At 46.9% G+C, this 17,615-nt stretch overlaps 8 protein-coding genes across 8 annotated transcripts; 4 read left to right on the top strand and 4 right to left on the bottom strand.

The window, feature by feature from the left end:
- Positions 1 to 55: 55 nt before the first annotated feature.
- N7481_007946 (fungal specific transcription factor domain-containing protein) lies at positions 56 to 2,514 on the bottom strand (the record flags this gene model as incomplete). The annotated part of the gene is made up of 5 exons (XM_057267165.1): positions 56 to 1,046; positions 1,069 to 1,239; positions 1,297 to 1,880; positions 1,933 to 2,212; positions 2,438 to 2,514. The coding sequence occupies 5 exons, from the start codon at positions 2,512 to 2,514 to the stop codon at positions 56 to 58; spliced, it is 2,103 nt and encodes a 700-aa protein (XP_057121366.1).
- Positions 2,515 to 2,882: 368 nt separating this feature from the next.
- On the bottom strand, positions 2,883 to 3,747 carry N7481_007945 (bZIP transcription factor; the record flags this gene model as incomplete). Its single annotated transcript, XM_057267164.1, has 2 exons — positions 2,883 to 3,577; positions 3,630 to 3,747. The coding sequence occupies 2 exons, from the start codon at positions 3,745 to 3,747 to the stop codon at positions 2,883 to 2,885; spliced, it is 813 nt and encodes a 270-aa protein (XP_057121365.1).
- Positions 3,748 to 4,107: 360 nt separating this feature from the next.
- On the top strand, positions 4,108 to 5,091 carry N7481_007944 (uncharacterized protein; the record flags this gene model as incomplete). Its single annotated transcript, XM_057267163.1, has 1 exon — positions 4,108 to 5,091. One exon carries the CDS (start codon positions 4,108 to 4,110, stop codon positions 5,089 to 5,091), a length of 984 nt encoding a protein of 327 aa, XP_057121364.1.
- A 319-nt stretch (positions 5,092 to 5,410) lies between these two features.
- On the top strand, positions 5,411 to 6,286 carry N7481_007943 (uncharacterized protein; the record flags this gene model as incomplete). Its single annotated transcript, XM_057267162.1, is given in 4 exon segments — positions 5,411 to 5,427; positions 5,705 to 5,918; positions 5,929 to 6,041; positions 6,106 to 6,286. The coding sequence occupies 4 exon segments, from the start codon at positions 5,411 to 5,413 to the stop codon at positions 6,284 to 6,286; spliced, it is 525 nt and encodes a 174-aa protein (XP_057121363.1).
- Positions 6,287 to 6,766: 480 nt separating this feature from the next.
- On the bottom strand, positions 6,767 to 8,871 carry N7481_007942 (uncharacterized protein; the record flags this gene model as incomplete). The annotated part of the gene is made up of 4 exons (XM_057267161.1): positions 6,767 to 7,653; positions 7,738 to 8,451; positions 8,531 to 8,667; positions 8,726 to 8,871. The coding sequence occupies 4 exons, from the start codon at positions 8,869 to 8,871 to the stop codon at positions 6,767 to 6,769; spliced, it is 1,884 nt and encodes a 627-aa protein (XP_057121362.1).
- Positions 8,872 to 10,207: 1,336 nt separating this feature from the next.
- On the top strand, positions 10,208 to 12,505 carry N7481_007941 (putative arsenite efflux transporter ArsB-like; the record flags this gene model as incomplete). Its single annotated transcript, XM_057267160.1, has 4 exons — positions 10,208 to 10,283; positions 10,356 to 11,083; positions 11,112 to 12,092; positions 12,161 to 12,505. 4 exons carry the CDS (start codon positions 10,208 to 10,210, stop codon positions 12,503 to 12,505), a joined length of 2,130 nt encoding a protein of 709 aa, XP_057121361.1.
- A 674-nt stretch (positions 12,506 to 13,179) lies between these two features.
- N7481_007940 (uncharacterized protein) lies at positions 13,180 to 15,195 on the top strand (the record flags this gene model as incomplete). The annotated part of the gene is made up of 7 exons (XM_057267159.1): positions 13,180 to 13,690; positions 13,776 to 13,873; positions 13,946 to 14,247; positions 14,302 to 14,563; positions 14,619 to 14,738; positions 14,793 to 14,893; positions 14,964 to 15,195. 7 exons carry the CDS (start codon positions 13,180 to 13,182, stop codon positions 15,193 to 15,195), a joined length of 1,626 nt encoding a protein of 541 aa, XP_057121360.1.
- Positions 15,196 to 15,376: 181 nt separating this feature from the next.
- On the bottom strand, positions 15,377 to 15,757 carry N7481_007939 (uncharacterized protein; the record flags this gene model as incomplete). The annotated part of the gene is made up of 1 exon (XM_057267158.1): positions 15,377 to 15,757. One exon carries the CDS (start codon positions 15,755 to 15,757, stop codon positions 15,377 to 15,379), a length of 381 nt encoding a protein of 126 aa, XP_057121359.1.
- Between the last annotated feature and the right edge of the window lie 1,858 nt (positions 15,758 to 17,615).

Below are 17,615 nucleotides of genomic sequence, written 5' to 3'. Positions count from 1 at the left end.
TATCTTTTCATTTTGAGTGACACCATTCTATGGTTAGGAGTAATTTTACCTAGTATCACTCGAGTTGAACAGTCAGGCCAGAAAAGTCCAAAGCATCCAGTCCCGTCAATCCCATCAAGAATGAATGTTCATCGCTGTGTAGCGTGGAAAAGAAATCATACCCCATAGGCAGTAAAGACTCGGGTGACTCGTTCAGAGAGTTCTGAGGAGCTGATGATGTCTCTGAGGTGTTTTGTTCAATCTGTATTTGCCAGGTAGATGTATCTCTGAATGTGGATTGTGCTGCCAACCACGGAACTGAGTTCTGGTCCCTATTCTCCCTGGCTGAAGGAGATTCTTCGTGTAGACGGACCATAGAGTCGGGCCGCCTTTGAGAGTCCCCTTGTACTGTGAGCCATTCTGCCCACTGATAATACCCAGAATGAATCGAGTTCGAAGTATCCGGGGGCAAAGAAGCTTCGAGTTGCCGCTTTCTCGCTGCTTCATTTGTGATAGATTGAACTGCTTCCACAAACCTCACTCCCAATTTTGCAGTCATATTTCCTGTAGCCATTTTCCGCAGGCAATTCAAGCCAAAATTGACTCGAATGTCGTACGATGAATCTCGCTCTAATATTCCGGACACCAAAGTGACTATGGTTGCGATGCTGCATCCTTGAAAATCGGTAAATGAGAATCTTGTAATCTTCCGACTCCTATTCAAGCTCTCAAATAGCTGAAGCGTCTTGATTGCGGCTTTTGAGCAGCAAATTGCCAGTTCCTTGACATGGTCACTCACGTCCAGCATCTCGCCGTCGGCTTGCTTTAACTTCGTCCTGGCGACTGTTACCAGTGCAACTTTGCCCATGGTAATAAGTGCATAGTAGTAATTCAGATAAAGGTGAGATACGGCTCGGTATTTCAAGTCGCTTGGGCCCATTCGATCGAGCTTTAAATCAATGGGAAGAGATTGCTTCCATAATTTCAGATCCGCCTCCCATTTTGACTGCGATAGGCCCGGTGGCTCGGGCAATCCATCTCTTCGTCTTGTCAGCGCCGCCACTCTTCTAAGATGGGGAGATAACATACGCAACCCCGGCAATTTCGTCGAGTAATCTTATAAGTCGAACGTATGCCACCTGACAATCAAGGTTCTCGAATTTCTGGACTTGATCAAGGGCTATGCATTTAGAGGGATATGGTACTGTGATGATCTGGGTATCAATGGAGCGAGGTCGATTCAATTTCACGGTGGTGCATCTGAAAAAGGTAAGCAAGATGTCAAGTAATGGCAGTCTTGGGCTAGGAATCACATACCGTTCGAGCGAAAAGATCGACCACCAGAGACGGCACCTCACTTCCTTTTCTATATCGGTCAAGGCCCCATCTTCTGAACCAAGATGGAGATCGGATGCTAAAGCCTTTCGTAATGCCAGGCCTAGAAATACATAGGATGCTCCAATTGCACTTGCTGGCATGAAATAAACACCGAGGACAAATGGTGCCTGAATGGATCTCAAGCATGAGCGTTCGACGATATCAGGCACGAGGGACTTCGCGTGAAAGGAAAATTCACGTCCTAAATCTACGTCGTCTTTTTGTTGGCCAGACTCGAGCCCTTCAGGCCTCTCCAAAGGTGTCCACTGACTTCCAAGCGCGAATGTCGCCATGGCGAGACAGATAAAAGCTGGATCAAGCCTCAAAGATGATCTGGGGTCCGTGTAGAATTCATCGATGTCGGAGAGCATCTGCGCCTGATCAAAGTAGAAAAAAACATCGGTCGCGTGCTTAATGAATATGAAAACCAGGAAATCGGCAACTAGGCGAGGAGGAAAGGCATTGATAGCCGCGTGCAATCTGGATAGTTCAGAGGGATGTAGTCCCTTGGGTTGTATCATACGCTTTAAGTAGTCAGATACACGAACTACTATTCGAATCGTGGGACAAACATACAGCTTGCATCGCAACCATCTCTCGTTCTTCCGGAGCGCGTTGGGGGTCAAGGGAAAATGCTTCCCGAAGCCGGGATAGAATGTTTGGCCATAATACTCGTTTCGATTGGTCGGCAATGACATGTTTTGATAGACCATGCGATAAAACGGAAGCTGGCGATGGTAGCCCAGAGTTTTCAACAACTCCGCGATCTGAGAGAGTTGGCGAGGTCTTTGGAGCTTGGGGAGGTGATTGCTTTGGAAGTTCGGTACGTAGTTCGGTACCTGGCAGGCTTTCCCCGCTAAGATGGAAGTGAGTAGCTCGAAACTATCAATAGCGCGCGGTGTCTTACTTCTCGTATTTGCAGACCAAGTTTCCCACTGAACATCGTTGGCATTTGTCATGCGAATCTATTCGGGGGAGACCTCTTATTGGAATGCATTTGCTTTTTCTCCTTTTACACAGAGTACATCTGTTTGAATTGTCAGTTTCGACTCCGGCATTGATGGAATGGCTGGTGGCATACGCTCGAGGTGCCCTCTTTCGATCCACATCTGCAACGCGCCGGCGCCTTCTCCGCCTGTCTGCAGTACTCAGATCCATTTTCACGGGATTCTAAATCTGAAATGGGCGGTAGTTTGACAACCATGCGAGGCTATCAATTAGTTCCACGAATGGTGTATAGGGAGAGGAGAAAGCCATCTAGCCGGCGAGTGAGTCGGGAGTCTGCCCCGGACAGATATCCGACTCTCGGCAACTCGCACCCGCTATCTTCCCCGCATTTCGATGCGGAGCTCTTCCGAAACAAGAGATAGCAGTGCTATGCCATTGGGTTATCAGCATATTGGGAAGATAGCCGTCCTTGCAAAACGCTGCCTGTCCATGCTTGTGTCAAGAATAGCACGTTTTGTGGACACAAGGAAAACTTTCCCGATTCTAGCCCGTGCCTTTGACTCAAGCAAACATCTTATTCAGGGGTCTTCGCTTACCGCCAGCTCCTTGATCCAGTCCAAACACCACTTTCGCAAGAACCAAGATGTGGCTTTCCAGCTACTTTGGTCCCACGATTGGTTTTCACGATGGGATCCACCAGATTGATAAACTAGCGCGTGGTGTACGTATATATCTAGCTTCAGGTCCCAAAGGTCAAAGATCCGTGGCATTGCAAAAGACATCATGATCACTCGATCGCGGAGAAGGGGTAATGGTATCAGATCGAGACTTGCGTGGTGTGGAATTAGGATCTGGGCCATCGTCGGCTGCAGATGAACCGGTATTGTGGCATCAAATGTAGACGCAACAACTTGCTGGGGCTCATCCTGTGGTGTAATCGACTTGAAGAAAGGGGATATGTAAGGTCGGCGACAATCTGCGAGTCGGCTTAGATCGAATCCAAGACAGACGGCGTTATTGAGAACAGCCTCCCAAATAGTATCCCGGGGGGTTCGCAGAGTGTTCGCGATCGGATCAGCGAGGGGTATACGAGTCGCCCTTTGGGAAAACTTCAAATCCGATATCTCTGACGATGGTCTCCGGGATGTTGCAGACTCGGGCTCGGAAACCGGAGAGCTCTCCTCTTGGGACGCTCCTGAGGGTCGGGGGGCCAAGTTCTTGGTAACCCCTCGCTGCGAGATCGCTTGAGCCTTGCGCTCGCTTTGTCGCTTCCCTTCAAAGATGAAACGTTAGACATTGATTTCAATTCGCATAGTGTAACGTACGATAGGCTTGCTGGGCGGCTCTGTTCTGTGCTTTGCGGGCAGGCGTAATGACCCGCTTCTTTGGCGCCTTCGATGAACTTTCCGCATTGTGGGTGTTCTCATGAATTGAGGCAGCCATGTCATGTAACCAGGCAGTTCTCCCGGCCTGGCAATAGATTACCCCGATTCGGCCTGTGGACGTCCAATCCACAGAAGGGAAATGATGTGAGTAAGATGGAAGATTGAGCCGGGATGTGCCCGGGGCTACGCTTAACCCCGAAACCCGCGCTGGCTGACTGGCTTACGCGCATCGGCCAATCAGCATGCAGGAACTATATCTTCCAGAATTGTCTGGGTTCTCACCTTACAGCTTTCTTCCTTTATAAAAGGGCTTATAATTAACGCCGAAAATAAAGAAACAAAGGAAGACCTTCAAGTCAGTTCCACTTATTCTTCAATTATCGAGTTTCATCAACCGATTCCGCGTCTCCAGTCGAAAATGTCCGCACAGAAGACAATCACAATCGTTGGTGCAACTGGCACCCAAGGGGCTTCCGTTGCTCGCACCTTCTTACAACTTCCCAACTGGCATGTTCGCTGCCTGACTCGCCAGCCAACCTCAGAAAAGGCCATGAATCTTGAGAAGATAGGTGCCGAACTTGTCCGAGGGGACCTCGAAGATGAAACCTCCCTTCAAAGAGCCTTTGACAATGTCCACGCTATTTTCCTGAACACAGACTTTTGGATTCCGTTCCGCAATGCTATATCTTTGGGGAAAGACCCAGTTACGGCTTCCCAAGAAGCCTACGAGATCGAAGTGATGCACGGGAAGAATGCGGCCAAAATCGCAGCAACCATTCCAACCCTGGAGCGATTTATCTACTCAGCACTGGGCCCCATGAGCAAAGCATCTAACGGGAAATACCCTTCTTCCTATCACTGGGAGACAAAAGCCAACATTGTCGAGTATATTGAAGGCCAGCAGCTGGAATTGGCCCGAAAGACCTCCTACGTCTATATCGGAGCCTACATCACCAATGCGTTCCTCTATCCTAGATTCGACCCCGAAAGTGAGAATTACGTGTCTATTTTGCCAACAGGCAAGGAAACTCGTTTCCCAATCATCAATGTTCCTCGGTCTACAGGCCCATTTGTGAGAGCCTTGGTGGAAGATGAAGAGCCACGCACAAGGCTGCTCGCATATGATGATTACCTCTCGGTGGGAGAGGTAGGGGCCATATGGACTAAGACTCTTGGGAAGGAGGTGAAGCTAATCCAGTTGACCATGGAAGCAATGAGCGAGAAAACTGGAGTGCCGGTAGAAATTCTCATGGGTGCTGCCTATCTGGGAGAGTATAGCTACTGCGCGGGGGTCCCTAATGTGATTGAACCTGCCCAGCTGAAGACCCGCATCGAAACACAAACATTTGAGACCTGGCTCAAAGAAAATGATGCAATGGAACTGCTTGAGTTGAACAAGTAGGCAGGAGCTTTTGGTACCTAGGTATTTCCAACTTGAAGGTTGCTATTCCAAGGTTGGCCAAATTGGCGCAGTCGCATGACGGGTGCCAGTGGTACGCCTTCAAGTTTAAATAGCATATATGCCTACCAGCGATCTTCCTACTAGTCTAACTACTATTTATCATTCAGTTCACAGATCTTCATGTTAGCATACGGCGTTCTCAACCTTGGAACTTGAATGAATCGAATATTAAAATCGCTTTGATAGACCTGTTCCATACAATCAGGCTGAACAACGATTAACAGTACAGAGTAGTAGTAGTATAGTAGGTACCTGCTTGATGAGGGTGGTTTCCCGGTTGGAGCCTGGGCTACTAGGTATCTTTCTTCTACATTTTCAACCGGAAGGCTCTGGGCACCAAACTTCAAGTCAACATGGGGACTTCTTTCCTTCATCACTCATCTCCAATCACCCACCGCCATCTTCAAACTTGAATCTTTTATCCATCACTAATCTCTGGGCAAACTTTATCGACTGCCCCAGGGTGAATTACTGTCATCCAATCTAGCATCATCGGGTATGGCTATTCACCGAATCTGAAAGATGTCCAATACTAACCACCGACCGATAATAGGCACACTCACTACTATCAAATCCTTGACCCGATCGCTCCCGAATGGCACACTTCCTGGCCCCAGCTCATTCGAGACGTGCCCAGAATCGTCGAGGCTGTGCGCGTTGAAATAACGGGTCCATCCCACGACGACGAAATAATCACGCCGATACTTGCGGATACCGAACATGGAATCTATCTGAATGGTGTGCGAGGCAACAGCGGCGAGTCCCTGGTTATCAAAGGAGAAAAAGGGGACTTTTAACATTATCAAAACGGGTCGCAAGCCTTACGATGTCGTGGTCACCTGCATCCTGCTTCGTGCTTACAACTTAGCACCAAACGTATTCAATTTGAGGTGAGAGGGAGCATCGACTTGTGAATAATCCGAATTGAGCGCTAAACAGCTATAGCTCTAACAGACTCTGGGACGAATGGATCAAGGGAAGAGAGATTTACGAGCGTCTCTGGCCCAATGAAGCGATCCAACGCCTATCGGGGGGGAGCTCCGGGGAGGTGAAAGATCAGTTTACGTGGTCATCAAAGCAATTATCAACAAAAGGCAAGGTGTTTGTTTTCAATTGTCAGATCTCTGGTCACTAGAAATGCAACTTGATCAGGCTATGAGCACCATTTCGAAACCGTACGCCGTCGAACTCCACTGTTCTCTGAAAAAATGAACCTACCAGCCGATAACTCCGTGTTGTGTTTTTCTGGAAACCCTGGTCGCTGAATGCCAGCTTGGGAACGCCATGATAAGAAAGGCCAAAACCTTGCCTAAAAGCTTTACTGGCGAGATTAGAAGATCCCCGAATGAAGTCAAGATATGAGAGCTCAGCGACTTTTACAACATACTCTAGTATTCATATCTCGATAGCCAGCCTGGATCATATTCTTAGCTTGTTAATCAACATCGACAAGTTCGATTATTCTCTGTCATTTTGATATCATGAAGTATTAACTGATATTTGTTGTTGAAGTTAATACTTATTAACGAAATATACTAGTAGTATGTACAATAATTCTCTAACCGGATGATCCTCTATAGTAGTACACCTACTCAAAGGTGCCGGCAACCGTTTCTTAATCGGAAGAAACGACGATTTTTGGCGCTTCTTGGCTGTTAGGCGTGAGAGTTGCGGGACTAACTTCAAACGCAGATGACGTCCGGCTTGCATGGGCAATATTTGTTGCTGCTGCGGTTGCTATACTCGTGTCTCGAGTGAATGGAACCTTATCAAGAGTGTCACCAAGATTCTCTCCAGCAACTGCACATGACCCACTTCTTGATGGCAACGTATAAGCATGCCGTGGTCGCGTGATTGAACGCGTCGGAGTTGGTGGCCCTGGTAGTGAAAGATGTCGAGGAATTTCCAGTGGTACTCGTGAGCTGCCTTCTCCATGAGACGACTCGGACCCAATAAAGCTGCTAGCCCTGGAGCGAGGGATCGGAGAATAAGATCTTTGAATCTCTGGTAAATTTTCATTCCGAAAGATTTCGCCTGGGACTTCCGGAAAGCTTGAAAGTCCTTTCGCGTGATACCCTGAATCTTGGAATTGATTATGTGCCTTGGCGGCAAGTTTCATACTTGCTATATTAAGATATTGAGTCACCTTCCGCCTTCCGCCCGAATGAACAGACCTTTCGCTTTGGTTGGTTGCTGTGCGTGGGAGTCTGGGGCTTATAGAAGCTTGCGTGCTTGTCCTCACTATCTCTGTAGAGGGACTCCCATTAATCATTTGAGAACTGCGCTGGGGACTGATGCTGTCCAGTGACTCTGGACTATTGCCTCGGCTTGTATACTCTGTACAGTTCGAGTTGTGCTCACTGGCATCCGCATTGGTATCTGCATCCAAACGAATTTCTTGTTCATCATTCTCACTCTCGTCGGCGTCCATAGTCGCGGCAAAAAGAACATACAACGATCCGATTGCGGCAAGCCCTGTACCAACAATCGGGGCCCATTGACCTAGTATAAGACGGTACTTCATTAGTAAATTTTCACTCAAGCTCGTACGACCGCGAGGGCAGCAGGGATATCCTCAAGGCTCACCAATGCTAGAAATCGGCTCGGTCTGATAAATGACTGGTTCGCTGAAAAAGTTCATCTCGCCCTTGACTAAAATAGCCAGAACCGCCGCAACGAACACGGGAATTTCAATGAGCGTCAACCACCCTCTTATCCTTGCAGCAATTCCATTCATCTGCTTTGGGGTGGCTCCATTTGTTCCTTTAATCGGTCGCTCATCGGATTTTTCGGTCGAATCGGTTGAATTGGTCGAGGTCACATAGCGAGAGGAAAATGTTTCCCAGTTATACTCGAGGATTTTGATCCAAGTTGACACCAATGATAGAATTGCAGGGACACAACACGCAGCAGAAATAAGAGTAGCGGTATTGAAAGTTAACGCATGCGGCACAGGTATCACGTAAATGTTGTCAGCCGCACCTTGTCGTAAAGGGGAGAAAGGACCATTTTCTCCACAAACCATGCCACAGGAAGGAGAGATGTTGTAAGGGAAGGTGTGGTTCTTGGCCGCCCATTCTATGGTTGCTGGGTCGTCAATTGGACAGCTTGTAGATTCAATACGAATGAATTCTACTGTCAAACTAAGAAGGCCCGCGAGGATAAGTCCTGTCCAGAGAAATATCATATTGCGACCGGGGTTATTGAAGTATGTTTTCGAGAGCTTGACCGTGGCCGGGGCGGTTAAAATTCCAATCGAACATAACTGAAATGCTCCATAGACATCCATATCAACCGCCCCTATATTTATTAGATACTGGTTTGATCAAAGGGAAGGGTCCGATTCTGGGGTCCCCCTTCTCTGGAAGAATGAACACACCTTCTCGATGCAAGGTCGCTAAGACAATTCCGTGGAGAGCAGCGACAGCGGGGAAGAGTAGTACAGCCGCAAGACCCGCATTTCGAATCCATTCTGCTTTGCGAGCAAATACACAAGCCGCCACCAAAACATAGTACCTGCACACGATGTTAGGATTCCGAAATATTGCTGGTACAGTTTCCTTGAGGGTCATACAGAACACGGGTTCCAGGTCCATATTGCCCAGACACCGGCCAAGCGCAAACAACATCTAAACCTGAATGAGTGGCATTGTGGATATTTGTACTGCGTTGCACGAGCTGGCTCTCCAGCAGGTATGCAGGGAATGGAATCGCCGGCATTGCTAATCATCCATACCCTGGACCACGCGGTTTATGATAAAAAGTATGGTTGCATATGTTGACTTGGTCGACACTAGCTTCTTCTGTTGCATGTTGGCATCTCCGTTCATGATATCAAGATCAGAATGGACAAAGGGCGAGAGAAATCCACAAGTTCATGATGAAAAGGGCGCGTCCGCCCGGGTTTAGGATTGTCAAAAAAAGCGAGCTAAGCACATACCACCCTGCATATCTTCTCGTCAGCGGGAGCCTCATTTGCACAAGTCAATCACTTCAGTCCGGGGACGATTGGTATCCCGGGGCAAACCTGCCCCACTGCGTTGTCGCTCAAACCGGGCAAGAGCCCTCGTGATAGCAACCCGGGCGTCCGCAGCAGCTGGGGCGCTGAATACGAGTCGGGCAAATTAGCGGGCGCACTGGTTGGTCCATCGGGCACGGTGCATCTCGCTTCATGTTTTCTGGCGTGACCAGTAATCCCACAGAAGTGAAATGTGATTTATGAGGGGTGGAGGAGGAGCCGATACCTGGGCTGAATCAAGCACTGCAGCAGCAAGTTGACATGTCAACATAGTGAATAAGGTATTTCAGTTAGTTCTAGATCTGATGATGGAAACTACAGTCTACAAGTGCGATGAATGATCCACGCGGGGTTTCGGGCAGCCAAAGTCTTGGCCTTTCTTTACTAGTAATTACTAGTCTAATGCCTGCTCTTCGAGGCTTAGACCCTAGAAACTAGACTAATCAAGACGGTTCTCACCCACCCGTGCCATTTGTGCTTTCTCTGATTGCTGAATCGTTGAGGCTTAGACACTGGATTTTTTTTGCTAACCCACCACCCGCTATTAGCTCAACTCAGAAGCCCAGAATTCCTTCACAGCCCTAGAAAAGAAAAAAGAGAAAAGAGAGAAAATAAAGAGAATAAATACACAGCAATTATCAGCCTTAAAGACCTTCAGGTCTACGAGGAGGACTTCTTGCTTGCTAGATTCTCACCGCCAACTTGATCATGCGAGGAATCTAATCCTGGACCCTTCATTCCTCAAAAGACACGGCTACGAGCAGATCAGCCCTCCGTGTGGCGCTATTCCAGAATCCGCTCTGCGGAATAAACGAAGTTTAAATATCTTAATGTAGGAGTTTCTCCCATCCTTGACATTCCAGGTTTTTCTTAAAAATGCCGCTCAGTCGCATACGCTGGATCAAAACTGACGGGGCTCCTGCTCCTCAATAGACAGGCATTTCCGCCACGCATGTCTCATTTCCCAACATATTTCCTCGCGCGACAAACCTCTCGTTCTATTTACCGCCCACGGGCGTGAGGGGAAACTATCTGGCCATGGCTGAAAATCTGGATACCGAACAAATCAAAGATTGGCGATCAATAATCACTCTGATTATTTTTGTTCTCACTAGTGAGTTGGCGCAACTGTCGCAAATTGGCTTCGAGTGGCACTAATCATGAATTTCTTTTTTAATCCCCATAGATATTGTCGTACTCTTTCCTTTCCATATCCCATTCTACATCCCCCGATGGCTTCACAACGCAGTCCTGGATGGATTGGCGGCTTTACGAATTATACGTCGTCGTGAAATCCCCCCCAAAAATAACGGCAAGCCGAGTTTGCTTGTACGGCTGAACCTGCCTCTGAACTTTGTCACCGCACCGTTGATAGCAGACTTGTTTCTACTCGCAATTTTGGCTATCGGGCGACAGGAAGTTCATGACGGGACTGTTGGCGCAGATGGAATCTCACCAATCGACATTTTGGTCTTTTTTCTTACATTGGCTTATATCGCCATTTCGATCGACGCTTCTGGCCTCATCCGATATTTAGCTTTCAAGGTACTCCAAAAAGGTGACGGGGTGGGCCATCGACTCTTCTTCTACCTCTACACATTCTTCTTCGCGCTGGGAAGCTTTATCGGAAACGACCCTATTATTTTATCCGGCACGGCCTTCCTCGCTTACATGACACGCGTGTCTAGTAATATCGTTCACCCAAGAGCTTGGATACATAGCCAGTTCGCCGTCGCTAATATCGCATCCGCAATCCTGGTGTCCTCAAACCCGACAAATTTGGTTCTGGCGGGTGCTTTCAACATCAAATTCCTTGTGTACACAGTGAACATGATCGTACCGGTAGTGGTGACTGCTATCGTCGTTTTCCCATTCCTGCTTTATATCATTTTTGCGGATGAATCTTTGATTCCGGTGACTATTGAAATGCATGAGCTCCCAGAGGAAGCCAGGGGCAAACCCCCCAGTGAATCCGAATATACCCCACGCTAGAGGAGGCGCTGAAGAAGAGGAGGAGGAGGGGGTAAATGAAGAGAATGGAACCCTTCTCTCGCTGGAAGAAATTATGAACCCTTTCCTGGACAAGGGAGGTGCGGCTTTTGGCGCCATCATCATGGCTGCGACCCTCATCACCATCCTTGCTATCAACGCCGCTAGCAATTCCGGCCACGACCGTCCCGTCTTCTGGGTTACATTACCTGCCGCTTTCGTGATGCTCTGCTGGGATCTCGGGACAGGCTGGATTCATCGACATGAGACGCGCCGGATTGCTGCCGTGGGCCGACAACAACATGAAGCCGTAAAAGCTGAGCGTGAACATCGGAAATCACTCCGAAATTCCCCAGAACAAAATGCTCAGGAGAATATCGAAAATCGGCAGCCTAGAACAACCGACTTCTTCTCGAAGAGTTTGAAAATAACCAGCCAGCCCGATGCTATAAAGATTACCATGGACACAAGACCTTCGCGTGACTGCGACGAGACATCGCTTCCAGCACCGATTTTAGGCGAGAAGGAGCCCTTCCCTGAAGTCCAGTCTCCGAGTTCAGTCTCAAAGGCTAGTGGAGAACTGGATGTCACGACTCAACTAGAAAAGGCCCAGTCATATGTTACCAATGGTATAGACTCCGAAAGGCGAGCCGGTAGAGGACAAGAGGACTCAAATCAACCAACAACCCTAGTGTCCCTCTGTGAAAATGCCTATGTCTGGCTACAAGAGACATTTCCAACTGTCACAGTCGTGCTTTCACACCTTCCTTTTCCGCTGGTTCCGTTTGCCCTGGCCATGTTTGTACTTGTGCAAGCTTTGGTTACCAAAGGATGGGTTCCTGTATTTGCCTATGGGTGGGACCATTGGGTTGAGAAGACCGGAACAGTCGGTGCAGTTGGTGGCATGGGCTTTTTGTCTGCGATTCTTTGCAATGTGAGTCTTTACTGGTACATGAACCTTCTATCTAGCGATTTACTAACAAGTGAATTTTTGAAAACTAGTTCGCCGGGACAAATATTGGAACAACAATTCTCCTTTCTCGTGTCGTTCAAGCCTGGCAAGAAATTCATAATGTCAGCGGTATTCCGATCAGTGACCGTACCTTCTGGGCCACGGTTTATAGCATGGCACTTGGCGTCAACTTTGGCGCGTTCAGCACGGCCTTCAGTGCGTCACTAGCTGGTCTTTTGTGGCGGGATATACTTGCAAGAAAATACATTCGTGTGGGTAGCATCGAGTTTGCGCGCGTCAACCTTCCTATTATCGCGATCGCTATGGCGGTTGGATGTACCGTTTTGATCGGGGAGGTTTACATAATGAGGAAAGAAACACCATATGATGCTTGAAATGAGGAATCTGGATGGAGGAAACCACTGATATGATATATGATAGATTTGGAACATGAATTTAAATTCCCGTTCATCTAATCTCCTTGCAGAATGCCTGCAAAGATCTCATCTTACTCCGCAGAGCTTCTGTGTGCCAACTGAACTCGTCCGCAAAAATAATCGAGTCGCCCCTGGGACGTTTCTGAAAATACTTGAGGAAGGCGGACATTTTTCTGCAGTTACTAACTCATGTCCTCAAAATATCTCTAGATGTCAGTATCAGCGCTGTTAAACTACTGAGGTGATGCCCCGTTTCGGTAGAACCTCGGAAACGAGTTAAGCTCACGAGTAAGGGACTATCACAGCCAAGACTCTTCTTAGTTCAGCCTGAATATTATAAACTAAAGGAGTAAATATCATGTATGATCTTATCGCATTCATCCGGACTTTCATTTATTGGTGGAATTAATTGTCTGGGGTTGGAATCTGGGGGTCTTGGTGCGGGGAAAGTATATAGTGTGGGGGGCAGGCCTCATCCTTCAAGAACCTATTGCCATGTAACTAGCTATACTTTTGAGTGAAATGAGGAGTGAAAGAAACCCAAAATTATCTAAAGTCACTGGGCTTGTCCGAGTTCGAAATTTCCAACTTTTAGTTCTCAACATTACTCCCTCTTCGAGCTCATTTAATACATGAATACAGCCATGACGGCAAATAATTCGGCACCTGATGCCATATTGCCGGTCGCTGAAGAATCTCCAAATCCTCAGTCGTCGGCCGGCAAACAGGTTGCTCAGTTCCTTGACAGCGTAAATAATGGCGACGACAATCGCAACTTCACGTTTGAAGAGGAAAAGCAGGTTCTACGACGCATCGACATGCGTGTCTTGCCCCTATTACTAGGCGCTTACTTCTTTCAGCAGCTTGATAAATCGTGTCTCTCTTACGTATCGATATTTGGACTAGTCGAGGACACGCATCTTGTTGGCCAGCAGTATTCGTGGCTGGGTTCGATCCTATATCTTTCCCAGCTTGTGATGCAGCCCTTGGCCGCGGTTTTGCTTGTAAAAGCACCCACAGGGAAGGTCATTGGCACAGCTGTCTTTCTATGGGGAAGCGCTCTCACGATCACAGCTGCGTGTACGGAGTTCAAAAGCTTACTTGCAATGCGTTTTATTCTTGGGGCTTTTGAATCTATGATTGGTACGTTTTCAATTTCTCTCTGCAATTTTTGCCTTGGTATACGGCGGCTACCTAGCTTGTGGACATGCTGATGACCATTATGCAGCACCCTCTTGCATCGCTGTAACACAAATGTGGTGGCGGCGGAGCGAACAAACACTACGTGCAGCACTATGGAACGGTATGAATGGTCTCACGTTTATCGTAAGTCGATCTGACAGGTCTTGAGCCCGTCTTGCCTTTCACCTGCCATAAATAACATCCATCCTATCACAGATTGGAAGCCTGTTCACATATGGCCTTGGCCATATACAGAGTGATACTCTGTATTCGTATCAAACAATATTTATGTTTTGCGGGCTATTGACAATTGTATATTCCGCATTCGTCTTGTTATTGATGCCTGATTCTCCAATGGAGGCAAAATGCCTGAGTGATCGAGAGAAGTTTATTGCTGTTCAACGTTTACGCGCTAACCAGATGGGAATTGTATCGAGACAATGGCGCTGGGATCACGTATGGGAAACCTTTTACGACTTGAAGACTTGGAGCTGGTTTTTTCTCATCATTGCCATCTCGTAAGTCCCTTTTTATTCACTCATGACATATCTTATCTAACAATATTGTCGAAGAATCCCGAGTGGCGGTATCAGCAGCTTTGGTAGCCTCATTGTCAAATCATTTGGCTATACCAGCTTTCAATCAATCCTGTTTAATCTTCCATTCGGGGCAATTCAGATAGTTGCAATAATTGGAGGCGGGTGGGTGGCCACCCGTTTCAAGACAAAAGGGCTGGTGATTGTATTTTTCGCGATTCTTGCGGCAATCGGTACAATCATCATGCTTGTCACTCCACGAGACAACAAGGGCGTCCTTTTGTTCGGCTACTACCTGGTGAGTTTATAAACCTTTATTGAATCCGTGCATAATCGTTTTAATCATTAGATAGGTATCCACTATGGCTGCGATTACGCCGTTAATTTACACATGGGAGGCACAAAATACGGCTGGTGATACCAAGAGGAAGTGTACATCAGCGGTTGTCCTTGTAGGAATGTGTACCGGAAATGTAATTCCACTACATAAGCCCTACCTTTTCCATGTCTAACCATTGATTTGCTAGGTTATTGGCCCCCAGCTATACTCTCCTTCGCAGGCTCCAGAGTATCGACCAGGTTTGATTGCTAACTTGATTATGTTTGTTGTGGTGGCAATTTTTGCAATGTAAGTAAATTGCTAGTTGAACAGGAATAACTAATGGAGTCATGCTAACCTTCTGAATTTTCCATGGTAGTCTCATGGATCTCTATCTAGTCTTTCTCAATAAGAAACACTCCCGACAAAGAGAAGCACTCGGCAAATCGGCAGTCGTCGTTGATGAGTCAATGATGACAAAAAATAAGATTGAGCCGAATAAAGCCGTCGAGCTAGAGGATGTCAATGAGATCCGCGATCAGAATGTGACCGACAATGGGTTTTCAGACATGACAGATCTCCAGAATGAGGACTTCGTCTATGTTTATTAGTAAAGTTCAATTGGTGCGAGATTTTGGCATTCGAAAACTCTATCTGATGCTGAAAACCCATGATGACTTTTACCAAATGATATCATATTGCTGTCTATTATACTACTAGTTATGTTAGTATCTCAGGCAGCCAAATATAGTCAGCCCAAATATATTGCGCAGATGAAGAGATTACCCAATCTCAGAAAGCAGTGGCTTGCTGAATACCCATACCACGTGAAATAAAATCAAAACAGTTGAAAACAAACTCGGAGGTGGGTGAAGGGTAGTGTTGCGCAATTGCTGCGACCATCAGAGGCCAGAGGAGGACAAAAGCACCACAGGAATTTCTTACGGCTGGCTTTGGAGAGTCACGGCGCTCTTGAGTAAGTAGGCCGAGAATATATGGAACACTGCAGCATATTTCTTCAGAAAGCTGCGCCATTTGGCTTCGAGCCCTTGAGCATTGTGCTCGAGCACCCTCGCAATCAGGAGCACCATCAGTAAGCGTAGCTCGAGGACGCAAGTGTGTCAATATCATATCGTAAATTTGGAACTTCGTGGTGCGATATTCGTTCCACATATTTGCCACCCAGAATTTTGTTTATTTGTGGGAATATGTTCTATATGGGAGGAGTGACTCGTCAGGAGTTATCTGAAATGGCGTTGGCGTCGAGACGGAGTCGTAGTAGCAAATTGGGGAAATGTTGCTTCCCCACTCTTCGAGCTCAGATTCAATAGAATTTAGATTACCCAAAATATGTTGTGAATCTTTAATTCGCCGATATCGATTTTTTGGCGAACCTTTGCCAGATTTGCCATGATTGCTGCCAGGTCACGCAAGGCAGCACTGTGAGGAGCACGGGTGGTTGATGCTATCTGGTTGGAAAATTTGAGTATTACCGGAGGTACGGGTAATTTGCGACAAATGTAGTAAATGACCTAGGGGCTTTAATTAGCTTTGTTCATGATTTTTTCAAGGTTGAATGAGACCTTTACAATTGTATTTCACAGACTGGAGAACCTTCAGGCGAGGAAGCTTTTAGAAGACTATCATGCTCCCGTGATAGTAGAATATTTGAAGCACCAACAATATGGTTTAAACAGTTATTGATAGATTTTATTTCTTGGCCAACTTTCATCTGTATCCCCATTTTTAGCAAAGCATCATCATTTACGAACAGCCTAATACCTGAACTCACCTCGAAAATAGACAGCAAGAAAATCGTAATCAAGGTTGAGTCTTCCTTTATTTGTTGAGCATCACGTATTGCCGTGCTCACTAGGTTGAGTGTTGTAACGTAGTCATCACTCGCTGATTCTCTTAAGGTATTTGACTGATAAAGATTTGCAAGAGAGGCTTTTCCAACGGCAGTAATGCCGGCCAATAAGGCTTGCTCACCCAAAGGTGCGTTCGATGAATCTACTCTATAATCAAATGAGCCTTCAATCAAAGTTGAAGCACCGACCCAGTCAAATACCTCGAAGAAATAACATGCTGCCCTTTCCTGGACATCTACCATAAATAAGTTGATGGGTAACAAGAATAATTCACCTCTCTGAGCAAGTTTGTCTGTCGCCAGAGTGTTTTCAAACGATTCCTCCATGAGTGATCTTTGTTTACGGCGACCGACGGTTGGCGAAGAGTGGTTTTTGGCTTTTGGTCTCTGGGCGACTATCTGACTTTCATCTCGAAAGCGGAGGGCCAGCTGGTCTCAATATCCAGGGCATTGGCGACCTGATTTAATGCATCGAGTACAAGAAGGCTGCTGAAGATCACACTTCTCGTAAAATAAAGAGTTAATAACCAAATATCGATAAATGGAGAGAATGATGCGGACCTTGATTTTGCGTGTTCGGCATTCTCCGCATGCCTGACTGATAACCCTCGAGGAAGACATTCTGAACGGTTAACATCTGGAGGCTGAACAACTTCGGGCTTTCTTCAAATGGGAGCACAGAAGGAAGACATATATACCAAATCATGCTGGGAAGGCTGGATTGTCTTGACCCGAGGCAGATTTGATGGCTCCCTGTCAGGTCTCCACATCCATCTACCTAGTTATTGGATTGAAGAAATAGCCGTAGCTGAATAGTTGACAATGAAGTTTAGAGGGGAGAGTCATGTTGAAGATCTAGTTTCGGCTGAAAATAGACAAGGCTATGTATGAACATTGAACCAGAATTTGGTCAGTGTCTAAGATCCGAACAAGGTTGTAGTTGCGAAGAAAGGTCTGATCGGCTTGCTCAATCGATCATCTCCGGTTATTGGCTAGCCCGCTTAATTAAGCGGCTCCCATGGTTGTAAGGCTGGCCAGTAGAAGAAGCAGAGCGCCAGCTCGACATATCTCCTTAGCAACTCGGACATAGCCGGTGCCCCAATCACGTATACGTATGACTTGAATGCAATTGTACCTGTCGATCCTTTCCCGGTACTAGCT

This window comes from Penicillium waksmanii (genome assembly GCF_028829765.1).
Source record: "Penicillium waksmanii strain IBT 27052 chromosome Unknown utg000007l:1.0-4314555.0:1.0-4317578.0, whole genome shotgun sequence".
NCBI lineage: Eukaryota > Fungi > Ascomycota > Eurotiomycetes > Eurotiales > Aspergillaceae > Penicillium > Penicillium waksmanii.
This window is presented reverse-complemented; position numbering and strand designations above follow the sequence as displayed.